Here is a 14,335-nt window from a genome sequence, read left to right on the forward strand (position 1 = left end):
CAGTTTTGAAACGTTTAGAGAACGTGTTGGACACCAAAAAATAACCCTTTCAGAATGTGCTGAGCACGTAGCTGAGCAGTAGCTATACTGTAATTTTTATTACGACTGTTGTCGGCCACAGCTACGCCACATAACCAATAACTAATAATAAACCTCGCACATCACGTAGCTTGCGCTCAGCTGACTAGTATACAAACTTACATCTGCGCTGCAAGCCAAGACGGGGCGTGGCTAGACCTGGGACCGAGCAGAACGGCGCAATTTAGAAGTGACTGGACTGACAAGATTTCAAGCTGGCGAAACTTCGGTGTTCTGATGATTTTGAATAAATAACTTCATGAACGTGTTCTGTATAGCCCATAGACCAATTCTATCTGCTGTATGAAGGGGTTTAATATGTCACCTTTAAAAGAAATGAGACACCCAATGCTTATCCGGCCCAGTTTAGCTGATGGCCCAATTTACCTGAACGCACCCTACTAAACATTACACTGGGCCTTTGGTAATAAATTACAACTCGGTCATTGCCATTCTGGCAAAATCAAGTTAAAAACGGGCCGTGCCTTAATGGTGTGACGTCCCCCTGTGCCCCCTTCAGGCCCAGGCCTGCCAGTGCACGGGTAGTTCTAGTACTTGATGGGGGTAGTCTAATTGACTGACTGATTGCCCCGGTGGGGAGGTATAAAGTCCTCCTCTCCTCCCTAACCTGTAGGCACTCTGACCTCATTCACCACTGGCTTTGTTTCATTCTCTCCTTCTCTCCTCTCCTCTATACCCTCACTATTTGTTTTTTCTCTCTGCAGCTGAAATACTGACACACACACACACACACACACACACACATACACACACACATAAACACACACACATAAACACACATAAACACACACACAACACCTCATAATTCACTCACATGCACCCAATCATCCCCCTAGACACATTTGTGTATATATTATTGTTGTTTTTCAATAAATAACCCTCAACCTTTAATTTTGTGTGCTCTCCATTTCATGCCGCTTCCCCTAACGAGCTGGGGTCGTAGCAATGGCTTAAATGTTATATGTGTTGTGAATATGAATGTTATCTGTTCCATATTTTAATGGGTTTTAGGAACAGGATGGAGAATCTGACATGGCTCCAGCCCTGAGGTCTGAGGTGATCCGTTCTTCTCCAGATCTGGTGTCCCTATTTCAGATAAAGAGATTATCAGTGCCACTGGTCGACTGCCAAACATCTCCAGGTCAACAAGAAGCATTCAGCAAAAACAAGAAAGATGGAGGAAAACCCAAAACTGGTATGAAATCACACACACACACACACAAACACACACACACACACACACACACACACACACACACACACACACACACACACACACACACACACACACACACACACGCAGAGTAATTCCTAAAATCCTACAATCGGCATATTTATACTCATAGGCATCCTTTTTCTCAACACAGTGTTAAGATTATCACTTCAGTTACAATACCACATGGATGCAAATACACAATGATAAGCCATAATAGGCAAGGGTCCAAATGTATTTAGGCCAGGATGTAGTCAATATGTGGGTTTGTTAACGGAATGCTGGGTACACTTATTTTTAAGAGTTAAGATGAATGGGAATGATTTCTGTATTTTTAAGTTTTGCAGATATTTACATTTTAACGAAGAATTACAAACGAATATTTTCTGGGCATACGATGGATTTGTATCTAAATGAGTTTAAATGTTTCAAAAATTCTGTATGCCGACTTTCCCCAAAAAATGCCTACAGGGTTAGAGAACTTTGAAAGTACGGACCTGGCTATTTTAGCAGGTGCAGCTTTTCACGGTACAAAGTCAACAGTCAAAAAGAAGAACGCAACACTGCTTCTTCATGGTTCACCGCTTTATTCTGGTGTGCATCCTGGAACGAGCACCCATTTTCTTTTTTACTTTAGTTGAGCGCGTTATACCACTTATGTTAAAGGTCTAAATAATACAATGAGGATGAAGATCTAGTCTCTAAGTTATATGGAGTTATTAGTGGAATGCTGGCTAAACATATTTGAGGGGTTATGATGAATGGTACTGATTTTTGTATTTCTATTTTTTCAGAGAATATATATGACTGCAAACAGAGTGGGAAAGGTTTTTCAGCGGCAGGAAGGCCTAGCGAACACCATCGCATCACAGGAGAAAAACGGCCTCAGTGTCAACACTGTGGGAAACATTTTTCAGCGCCAAGCAAACTTAGAGGTCACCTGCGCTGTCACACAGGAGACAACGCCTATAACTGTGGACAGTGTGGGAAACGATTCTCACAGGCCGCAGATTTAAGAAGACACCAGCGCATTCACACAGGAGAAAAACCCTTCAACTGCCTACAGTGCGGGAAAAGATTTTCACAGGCAGCACATCTCAGTACACACCAGCGCCGTCACACTGGGGACAAACCCTACCACTGCAATCAGTGCGGTAAAGACTTTTCAGTGGCAGGGGATCTCTGTAGACATCAGGTCGTTCACACAGGCGACAGGCCCCATCTCTGCCAACTGTGTGGCAAGCGATTCTCACGGGCCGCTAATCTCCAAAGGCACCAGCGGAGTCACACTCCAGACAAGCCCTACAACTGTGGACAGTGTGGGAAGAGTTTCTCACTTGCGTTTGATCTCCAAAGACACCAGCTCGTTCACACTGGAGACAAGCCATACTGTTGTGGACAGTGTGGGAAAAAGTTTTCACAGGCACACCATCTCAGAACACACCAGCGGATTCACACTGGAGACAAACCCTACCAATGTCTACTCTGTGGGAAAAGGTTTTCAGAGGCAGGAGTTCTGCGAAAACATCAGGTCGTTCACACGGGAGAGAAGCAATACTGTTGTGGACAGTGTGGGAAAAGCTTCTCACTGGCAGCTAATCTCAAAAGGCACCAGCGTGTTCACACCCGAGACAAACCTTCCGAGAGCCAATAGCGGTGGGAAAGGTTACTCGGAGGCAGGAGATTTCCAAAGACACCAGCGCGTATGTAGCAAAAATCAGCTTGCATGTGGCAAAAATCAGATTTAGGACTTACTCATGGATTTGTTTTCCTTTTTTTCCCTGTTCTAGAACTATAGCTATAGCGGTGGTTCTTCACCTTTTTTCTTAAACCACCCCTTTTCTGTGCCTGAGACAAGCTCTGCACCCCAAACTCAAACTTGCATACATGTGTATATGCATTAAAACATGATGTAAGTGAATAAGTGCAATGATTCAAAACATTAATCAATACCATAATGATTTTAAATCGGGACCAATAATGTTTTGATTTTTTTTGTGTGTTTTGAAAAAAAACCCTGAAATCTCTACCGCACCCCAGGTTAAGTATCACTGTTCTATAGTCTCCAAACCCATCCGTTTCCAATTTCTGAAGTAGAATGGCCCTAAATCTAAAATGGTGGACATGCTGTCATATACTAAAAATTCTGACTTGAATTAATTTAAGGAAGATTTCATATGCATTTTTGAAATTGGTGTTTTTTTCATATATCTAGCCGCCAAAATATAAAATGACCTGTTTCCATTTTTTTTCTTAATATTTAGAAACCTGAGTCTTACCAGATGAATGGGTTCTGCCTTGGTCCTTGAACATTCCTCTGGAGCTACACCATAGACGTCTGCGGAGGCGCGGTTTTATCAAAAACTCCTTGCACGTGATTTTGGGGAAACACTTTTTTTATGAAGTGCTACTTTAACTACTCACAGATTCGCAAATACAGTTGAGATAATAGAATCAATGTCGATGAGTGAGTCTGTGCGAGCGCCCATTATTTTCTGAAACAACTGACACGTTCTACTCATTTTTTTTCTCCAACACCTTCAACATTTGACCAGGTAAATCTCTGAAAATTCTTTGATCCTGATTGGTTCTATTGCATTTCGGTTTGGGAGCAGGGCGAATCAAAAAATATACAGTACACATGGGTGTGGTGAGAGTCTGGCTATTTTTTTATTTTTTTTTTGTAAGATTTACATGGGGGATCAAGTTGTCTTGGACAGGCCATCCATAGAGATTTTGTCAGTTTACATTGCCCTCCACTTAACATCTGGGAAGGGTCTTCTGGTAGGAGATTGATCTTGTTGCCAGGAGACCGGCCAGCTAACAAATGGGTGTAGGGATGAGGCAGTGTGGCAAACTATGACTCATTATATAGTAGGATTGGATTACGTGTCGGGACCAAATAGTAGTGCTGGGGTGAAATCAGACACACAATCATTCAAAGTTGAACAGAGTTCAGTTCACCCCATCCCACCAGTATTTCATTTCTCAATGTGGCCCTTCCAGACTGAGACAGTGAGAAATTAGTGCAGGGGTGTATGTAGTCACTAAATGACACATGTGTGCATCTATTGGCTTATCAAAGTGATCAATTATATAAATGGTTCCCAAACAGGGGGTCGGGACCTCTAAGGCAGCGGTCCCCAACCACCGGGTCGCGGACCGGTACCGGTCCGTGGACTATTTGATACCGGGCCGCACGACATAATTTATCTTTTTTTTTTTTTTTAAATCAGAAGACATGCCTTTGTTATGAACTGCAGTGCAGAACATATCACAAATATAACTTATAGTATTGCCATATTAGTCTAATATTTGCATTACTAGACACAAGCATTTTAATTTTCAATAACAAGCAAACTGTTCTATGTGCCATCCAATCACTAGTTGAATGTCAAATGCGCCAGAAGCATGCTGCGAGGCTGCGCCCACTTTATATTTCACTGCTGCAATGTAAACAGTGGATGGCTGTCGTTTTGGAGAGTTGGATGTCTTCTCTGACTCTTTCTTTTCAAGGTTTTGCGTTGCGAAGCAACGAAGCAAACTTTTGGGAGCTACTTTAGAAATCCACTTCTATCATTTGTTGCTATTTCAGTTTCGTGACAACAACGCTGTGTTACGAACGTAATTGCATTGTGATGTCATGTGGTTGCAAATAGGCTAATAACGACCAACACTTGTTTCAGGAGCTCAGCAGCAGTCCACACAAACGCGACGCAAGGGCACGCACTGCTATAGCAAAAACTTCAGCGGTATCAAATTCCAGCTTCCAACTATTCCCGTGTTGTTCGAAAAAACAATGACAACTGCTAGTTGGAAACAGTTGACCTTGAATTCATAGAAGCGCCACTTAGCCAGGAGACCTATAACCCAGTCAACCTAGATGTGAATTTCCCTACGCAAAATTGTTCTCAATGAAAATTAAAATGGCCAGAGAGCGCACTTTCTCGCATGGTGAAAAATAGTAGTAGCCTAGTACGCAGAAGTTTTGGGTGATCATTCCTTGCACCACTAGCCCTATAACCTGGCTCTACTACAAATTAGTGGGGTAATTGTCAGTTTAATAGTCAAATATTGTTATGTTTAAATGTAGGCTGTTACACATTTTGAATGGAGTGAAGGAAAAGGATTAGGCCTTATTTTTAGACCCTATTAATACTATTATTATTAGACCTATTAATAATAACAATGATAACAAATAATAATTGGCCTTGGCTAATATTGGTGTAATATTATTGTTATTATTACCATTATTATTATAACGCGTGACTGCCGGTCCACGGAAAAAAAATGGGACTCAAACCGGTCCCTAGTGCTAAAAAGGTTGGGGAACCCTGCTCTAAGGGCAGCCTGATCTCCAAAAATTCCGTGCTCCTGGACACGGATGTTAAGGACACGAAATCCGTGTCCAGGAGCACGGATTTTGCTAAAATTCTGTGCTCCTGGACACGGAATTGTTTTCCGTGATGGGCACACGGAAGTGCTTTCTATATTCCCACAGCACTGTGTTAACTAAAATACAAACCAAATGCTTATCCTAAGCAAAATAATGCTATAGCAATTTAAGTTGTGCCCTGACCAAAACATTCCCTAACCTTAACCTGTCATTAAAGACATATTTTTGTAAAATACCTTTTCGAGTTGGTTGATAGGCTATCAAATTCATGTAATGAATGAAAGAATACTAGCTGTGCCCAGACCAAAACAATCCCTAACCCTAACCTGTCAGTAAGAAATGATTTTTTTTAGAGAAAAAATATTTGAAATTAGAAAAATCCTGAGAAAACACAAGACTGTGGAAACATAGAGCTGTGGGAGTATAGAGAGAGCACTTCTGTGTGTCCATCACGGAAAACAATTCCGTGTCCAGGAGCACGGAAAACAATTCCGTGTCCAGGAGCACGGAAAACAATTCCGTGTCCTGGAGCACGGAATTTTGGCAAAATCCGTACTCCTGGACACGGATTTCGTGTCCTTAGCATCCGTGTCCAGGAGCACAGATTTTTGGAGATCATGTTGCAGCGGGAGTCGTGGAGGTAATGCAGGGGGGTCGCAGAGAGCAGCAACTTTGCTCAATAATTGTGAAATCCAACAGCTAACAGCATTTCATAAATTCGTTCGTGACTCAGTTCACTTATACCGTTAAAAAAATTGTTTACTTTTGAGACTTTTGATGGGCTACAGTCCTGAAACTCCTGTATTCCTCTGTGTCGTTGGATTTATCTTCATGTTCAGCTGTTTCAATACTCTTTCCTGAATTGCATCAAGCTCTTGTTTGTAACTCTTTCTCTCTTTTCTGTATAACTCTTGTGGATGTCAGGATTACCTTCACTTTTACTGTGGATTAAAATGAAAATATAGCGACAACATAAATAAATGGCGTTTGGAATATGAGGGGTGGGGGATGGTGGAAATATTCTTGTGTCCAAAATAGCAGCTGCAGTAGAAAGATATTGGGACCCATTGAATTATGTGGTGCCATACTGTTGGAACCCACTGAATCATGTGATTCTCTCTCTCTCTCTCTCTCTCTCTCTCTCTCTCTCTCTCTCTCTCTCTCTCTCTCTCTCTCTCTCCCTCCCTCATGTGTATATTAAAAGCAACACTTTCATGAAGTACTTTTACACACAAAAAGGGTTTATTGAATGAATAAAATAAGAAGCAGAGATAAGATATGCACAGTATGAAATACTAAAGAATGTACCCATGGTATGTGACTACCTCTAACAGTATTTCCTAGAATTTAGAAGCTGAGTCCCTGGAGCAATGTGGCAGTTTGGTGCCTTGCTCGAGAGCACTTCAGCCATGGGTGGAGCTGTAGGGAGACGGCAGTGTGGGATATGAACCTGCAACCCTGTGAGCTTAAAGGATAGTTCCGGCGTAAAATGAAAGTTTCACCATCGATTTCCCATGCCACATAATGTATCTAATGATGAGCCATTCCGGGCAATGCCGCGCCGTTATGGAATTAGCTTATTTTAAGCTTTTTGGCGAAAAACGCAGCCAATGCATCACGGCGGGGCCTATTTGTAAATATTATTTTCTGGTGTTTCCCCGCTATAAACAACCTCAAAAACGCTACACACTTCATCACAAAGGTCTCGTCAATCAAACCGAGGCATAGAGAAGATAATCGGACCACACAGTCTTTCACTGGCCAGTGTTTTCAGAGGTGTCTCACTGCAACTCTCTAGTCTGACCCGGATTCAGGCTACTCAATCAGGTGGCTAGGTAGGCTAAACATGATCTGCGGTTCTTACACCGGCTGAGGCCGTAAAATGAAAAACTGGAACCCCGACCGTTTTCACCGACTGCCACTGTCTAAACCAGCCATATTACGGGATTAATAGCATTAGAAGTGAACGAAACTGACATAAAAACCCTGAGGGATCGCGACTACCGTGTGTGGAGGGAGCATTTCGAGGATGATGACTACAAGAAGAGTAAGGGAAATGGAACACCTAAACGAAACCGTCTAAAGAGGAATGCTGTGTCAAAAAGGCGCATGGCTATGGAGGTATGTTTGAAGAGAGAGAAACATGTGTGAATGTGTCTGGCTCATGAATCTTGACTATCTGTGAATCTGTGAAACTGGTTGCAACACCGCGCGTCTTTGCCAGCAAGCACTCTGTTTTGGGAAGGCATACAGGTGCAGTAAATGTAGCCCACTACAGGAGATAAATAAACTGTCAAAACAAACTAGCGCGGGATGGCAAGTGAAATTGTGCGACCTGAGGCATTCGAGGTGGCTGATGTCAAGCATGCTAGAGTAGTTTCAGTGAAGTAGACTCTAATTGACGAGGGCGCGCGGGGTCAGATGGTGGAGCATTACGCAACGGAGGAGGGCTGGAGGAATGTTATGAAGTTGTACTAGAAGTGGTCTTACAGATGTAAGTACACTACCAGTGGTGTGTTATTATAACGTTGAATCCATGTTATATTATACCATGTTGCAATTACTTTGTAAGAATAGTCTGCCTACCTGTACTCTCCATACAACTCTTCAAATCTGCTGCCTGCACACAGCCCCGCCGACAGGGGGGGACAAAAGGGCTTTTTGTCCCGGGCCCTGGGATAGGGGGGCCCAGAACTGGGCCCTCATTAAGTTTGTGATTAATGGTTCTAATTAATTTCAAAATAAGATTTTTTTTTCAGAGAGGGAGATTGCGCTATATTTACATTAAATAACTGATGCAGATATTTTGCCTTTCCTGCCCTTAAAAAGGATCAAGAACCCCCACCTCCCCCACCCCCAGTGCACAAATGGTTTGGTCGGTCATTACGAGAAAGAAAAAAACGGCTTCAACTTAACGCGGCTCGTGCGTGCCAATTTGCCAAGGTGTCTGAAGAAGCAGTCGTTCAAACCAGGAGGGCAGAAAATGAAGGATAGGAGAAAAATAGTTGAAGACACCAGAAGCCCCAGGATTTCAGTAAAAAGTTCTTCAGATGATGCAGGTACTAACAATAGCAGAGAACATTAACAGAGCAAAAGTTTCCCTTCATAAACAGACACGCCCTGCACTGCAGCATACATGTTTAAAACATGATCAGTCACACAGTCGCATCATTTTATAACCACAGCTTAGTAAAATTGTGTTTCAAAGCTGACCATCTGTGACCTTAGCTAGGAATATGCACATTAGCCCCAATCGTAACATGATGAGAAGTTGCGTCGCGCGCAAGGAGAGGGCAAGGGAGAACTTTTAAAACTGCGCTATTATGCAACGCTATTTCGCTTAGCGCGTATAAATCCCGCTTAGCGCAACTGCTAACACTTTATCAACCTGTTAACTTTGTGGGGAGAAACAGTGTACATCCGTTTTGCATATACATTTCTGCAACTTGACTTGTTCCTGTGTTTGGCTATTCCTGGTGTGGGAAGACTGACGTCTTGGTGTGCTGGTGGTGACAGTGAACTAGAGCTGATTCAGTCAGGCACGTTTTGATGTGCAAGCCCTCAAATTGCTTAAGTAAATCACACGTAGGCTACACTTGTGTTATTAATGATGTGAATCCTATTTATTTTGTTTCATTTCTAAATAAATGTTGGCAAAATGCATGGATAATTGGATGGATAGATCATTTACTATGGAATTATTGTATGCGTCATTGATTTGTGAGGCTACTTTGATACCAATGTCATTTCTTTTATAGGCCTAATGTATATAGCATATCACGTGAGAGTGGTACGCTTTCAGGCCGAAAGTGTAGTCTGGTCACCTGGTCTCTCTTGAAAAAAATGGGTTTTTTTTTGTTTGTTTTTTTAACAGGGTTGGCGGGGGGTGTAGGATGAAGGGGGGCCCATTGATATTTTTTTGTCCCGGGCCCAGCAAAACCTGTCAGCGGCCCTGCCTGCACACACGGTAGTCGCGATCCCTCCGGGTTTTTATGTCAGTTTCGTCCACTTCTGATGCTATTAGCCATTCCCGTAATATGGCTGGTTTAGACAGTGGCAATCGGTGAAAACGGTCGGGGTTCCAGCTTTTCATTTTACGGCCGCAGCCTGTGTAAGAACCGCGGACCATGTTTAGCCTACCTAGCCACCTGATTGAGTAGCCTGCATCCGGGTCAGAGAGTTGTAACAGTGAGACACCTCTGAAAACACTGGCCAGTGAAAGACTGTGTGGTCCGATGATCTTCTCTGTGCCTCGGTTTGATTGACGAGACTTTTGTGATGAAGTATGTAGCGTCTTTGAGGTTGTTTATAGCGGGGAAACATCAGAAAATAATATTTACAAATTGGCCCCGCCGTGATGCATTGGCTGCGTTTTTCGCCAAAAAGCTTAAAACAAGCTAACTCCATAACGGCGCGGCATTGCCTGGAATGGCTCATCATTAGATACATTATGTGGCATGGGAAATCGATGGTGAAACTTTCATTTTACGCCGGAACTATCCTTTAAGACCACCTCCCTAACCATTGGGCCAGTGATTTTCAAAGTGTGGTCCAGCGACGGAGGGGCCGTGAAGGGGTGCTAGAAGGGTCCTTATCAATTTTTAAGAAAAGTATAGCAAAACAAAATAAATTCAATAATTAATGTACACCAAAATTAAGACAAAAATAACTAAACAATAATCTATTGCATCTCTGAACATACTATATCTCATTTTCTATATCCCAATGTGGCACTGACACAGACTATGGTTGTGAAAGGGGGGCATAATGTGGCCTTGGCTGAAATTTCCCAGTGTATGGGGGGCCATGTCATGGGGGGAAAAATGGGAACACCTCCATTAGTTTTGGAGTGAGAAGTAAGTCTGCACACTTAAAGTCCTTTTTTCTTTTCCATGGAATGAAAGAAGAAAAAAAGGGGAAAAGATTTTTAAGAGTGCGGACTCTTCACTCCAAAATTACAGTCAGCCTTTGGACCGGGTCCGTGTACTTTTTCATTCATTCATTATTTTGTTTTGGAATGAAACATGAAATTCAAGAAAGGGTGCAACTTCCTGTTTTGATTAAAGCAATACAAGCAGAATTGGCTGTATTTTGTTTTCTGCATGTGTTGCCTCATACCATAATAGCATTATAAAAAAACGACAAAAATGTTGATAGTTTTTCAATATGGGATATTTGTTTATTCATTTATTGAATTTCATTTGACTGACCCCTCCGTTTACCCGGAAGGAAAGTTTGCTGTCTGAGTCGCATCAGAAAAGGTCTTGGTAGCGACCAAACGAGACACAAGCAAAGACGCCCCAGAACAGTAGCTGGAGCCAGAGACACAACAGAAAATAATAGAATGATGAAAAACACATCTTAACGATGTGCAGGCTATGCGCAGCATGAGTGATGGTTACTGTATTGGAACGTGCAATAGCCTACATCCGCCTTTAAATTAGATATGTTATAGATAGAGATGCACCGGATCCTGATTTTTAGGATCTTGCCGGATACCGGATCCACTGCTTAAGATCCTGCCGGAACCGGAACCGGATACCGGATCCTATGAAAGGGTTGAAACACAGTCTACTCGCACACGTGGGCCCTTGTTATTACGTTGGCTCAAACTATTTTTTAGACTCATTGGCTTACTGACAAACTGCCTGCAACGGCCGATCCAAAGGGCTCTCACTCCATGCTGTGATTGGGGTTGTGAAAGACTGACTGAAAAGCCTAGGCTACATAAAAACTAGAGATGCACCAGATCCTGATTTTTAGGTAACTGCCGGATACCGGATCCACTGCTTACAGTTTTTCTCAATTGGTTTTGTACATTTCTCACAACAGAATAACGATTCTCAAAAGTCTTTGTTCAACGGTGACTTCCTGGTGTTACCTGTGCACATGGTCAAATCAGTTTCTCATTGTTTTCGGCATATAGCAAATGCTCTCGTCCACCATGCCATGGCTGTGTACAATTCTCAGTGATTTCGTACATTATCAATTGCTTTTGTCATATCACTCAAAAAGCTTGGTCACTGAATGCATGAAACTATCTCAATCTTATCTGATCAATGTAATATAAAGCCGAATTTACAACATTTCCCATCCAATCTAAACAACATTTCGCTTCAGAAAAGATCCTCAAGAGTGTACTATTTAATTGACAACATGAGAAATTGATTTGACTAGGTTGTCCATACACTATGACACAATGACTAACCATTCTGCTGGCGCTGATACGTTCATTGACACAAAAAACTTGATTTTGAAAGACAAATAAGGGTTTTGAGCAAGAGACTCGGTTTTGCAGGTTATCCACGGTGTTTTGCCATTTGTTAAAGCTGTTTTGAGAATGAATATTATGTTTTGCAAATTGCGAGAGAGATTCGAGAAATGTACAAAACCAATTGAGAAATACTGTAAGATCCTGCCGGATCCGGATCCTGTGAAAAAAACCCTATTATCCTGCCTTTTCCGGATCCGGAACCGGATGCATCTCTAGTTATAGACTTCATAATCAAACTTAACTTTGTAGCACAAATAAAGGCTAAAGTTTCTGGAATCAACAGCATACATAACCTATTATACCTTTTTACATGTAGGAACTGCATTAGGGAGCAAACGGTCCAAAGCAGTGTTCATGCACAAACTGTTGCGTATTCTTAATGAGCTGAAGCGTGCGCTCTCCATACCACGTTTTACGCACGTTGAATACACATTTTCACTTTGGTGTATTTGAAACATTAGTGATGTTGTTGGAAAGCAATATGTCCGGGTAGATACACCTAAAGGCTGGAGATGAACTGGGAAACTGATGCTGATCATCAGAGCTGTCAAATGTTCTCAATGACAGTTCCCATCGAAGTTGTCTGTCCCGGTCTGGAAGACTATCTGGGGACTCGTAACTAGTGGCGACTTCAGATGATAGAAACACAGCGATTGTTCAAAGTTGAATGTTATCAGTCTAGAGTGACATTACGACCAATCACCTTTGCTTCTTTCATCCGCAGTCGCCAGTTGGTAGGCCTATAGCATTTCACACCTGTCTCACAGCTGTAGGGTTTTGAACGCTATATGGCCAAATGCAATCAATGGTGGTGGCGCGTGCGTGCACATGCTTGTGGCACTTGCTTGGTATGGATACACAACCTTCTCATGACTGGTTGTGAATGCCACAAAATATTCTTCGCACACTCATCACAGATCAACCACTTCTTTGAAGTAGCAACGTCCTGAATAGTGCATCAACAATGCTTGCAAAGTCTGTTTGCCTCCAAGGAAAACATGTAATGAAGGCTCAACCAGCATGATTTGCTTCCAGGTCACCCGAATTCGGAGTCCAACTAAACCAAATACGCAATTCTGAAGGATGTTTTACTTTATTGTTTTTCTTTCGCGTTTCATTTTTAGTACCTAGAATATATCAAAAACATGGCGCTTGGTTCCATTTCATAAGTGATACCCAAGCGTAAAACATCATACACGAGTCCTTATTCATTTCTCGTGTGAGATCCAAAATAGAATAATGAATGAATGAAAATATACACAGACTGTCCTGCACCTTTTCCTGGGGTTTGCACAGCCTTCAACCTTCAACTCCTCCTTTAGGCCATGGCTGCTCTATCATCATCGGAGAAAAAAAAGGAAAAAGGATTTTAAGAGTGCGGACTCTTCACTCCAAAATTACAGTCAGCCTTTCCTGGGATGTACACAGTAGGGATGTAAATAAAATCGAAATGTATCGACATATCGGAAGTATCGACCGGCGATTTGATCGAATCGCATTGTATCATAGGGCATTCTTAAGAATCGAAAAGAATCGAATCGCTGGCCCCTGTGCAATGCCCTAGCTCCATAACACAATAGTAGTGGAAAAGTAATTTGTAAAAAATCGAACCGAATTGCATCGTATCGTGGGAAATTCTTAAGTATCGGAAAAAAATCGAATCCCTGATTTAAGAAATCGATACCGTATCGTATCGTCATGAAGGCTGTGATTTACACCCCTAGTACACAGCCTTCAACTCCTCCATTAGGCCATGGCTGCCCTATCATCATCGGGAAAAAAAATGGAAAAAGTCAGCTTCAACCAGCATTTTTTAAGTAATATTTCAGGTGAACACTGTTCATCTGAAACATTACAAAAGTGGCAGCAGAAAAGTCCTGGTTGAAGTGGACTTTTTCATTTTTATCTTGTTTGGTTGTCCTGCTCCCAGGTCAAATGTGGGGTCCTTAAAGTACTCCTTGCCCTATCATCATTCTCATCCTATGCACAGCTCATCCACATTTTGATACACCTCATCGTCGTCCTGGAAGGTGTAGGCTTGAGCGCGGCCGTTAAGCGTGCTCATCTGGAAATTCTCATAGTCGTCTTCATCCGCGTCCTCCTAGTGGAGAAACAGGAGTAGTACACTTACCGGACCACATTACACACGACGGGGTTGTGTGTGTGTGTTTTAATTCATTCATTTTTAACTTTTAAAAAAATATTGTTTTAAAAAATAGACTGGTTTGCCTGTTGGTGGTGTGTATGTGTGTGTGTGAGAGTTAAAAATGTTTTCTAAAAGTAAACTGGGTTGCTTGCAGAGGTGTCAAAAGTAGAAGTAAATTGTGTGATAGGACAGTGAAGATCTTGACAG

The 14,335-nt window shown here is 42.2% G+C and overlaps 1 protein-coding gene across 1 annotated transcript; it reads left to right on the plus strand.

Annotated features, from left to right (window-relative positions):
• The first annotated feature begins 1,131 nt into the window (after positions 1-1,131).
• LOC134458173 (zinc finger protein 239-like) lies at positions 1,132-3,288 on the plus strand. The gene is made up of 2 exons (XM_063210334.1): positions 1,132-1,294; positions 2,107-3,288. The coding sequence occupies exons 1-2, from the start codon at positions 1,132-1,134 to the stop codon at positions 2,964-2,966; spliced, it is 1,023 nt and encodes a 340-aa protein (XP_063066404.1). The 3' UTR covers positions 2,967-3,288.
• The last annotated feature ends 11,047 nt before the right edge of the window (positions 3,289-14,335 follow it).

The sequence above is a fragment of the Engraulis encrasicolus genome, chromosome 1 (genome assembly GCF_034702125.1).
Source record: "Engraulis encrasicolus isolate BLACKSEA-1 chromosome 1, IST_EnEncr_1.0, whole genome shotgun sequence".
In the NCBI taxonomy this organism is placed as follows: Eukaryota; Metazoa; Chordata; class Actinopteri; order Clupeiformes; family Engraulidae; genus Engraulis; species Engraulis encrasicolus.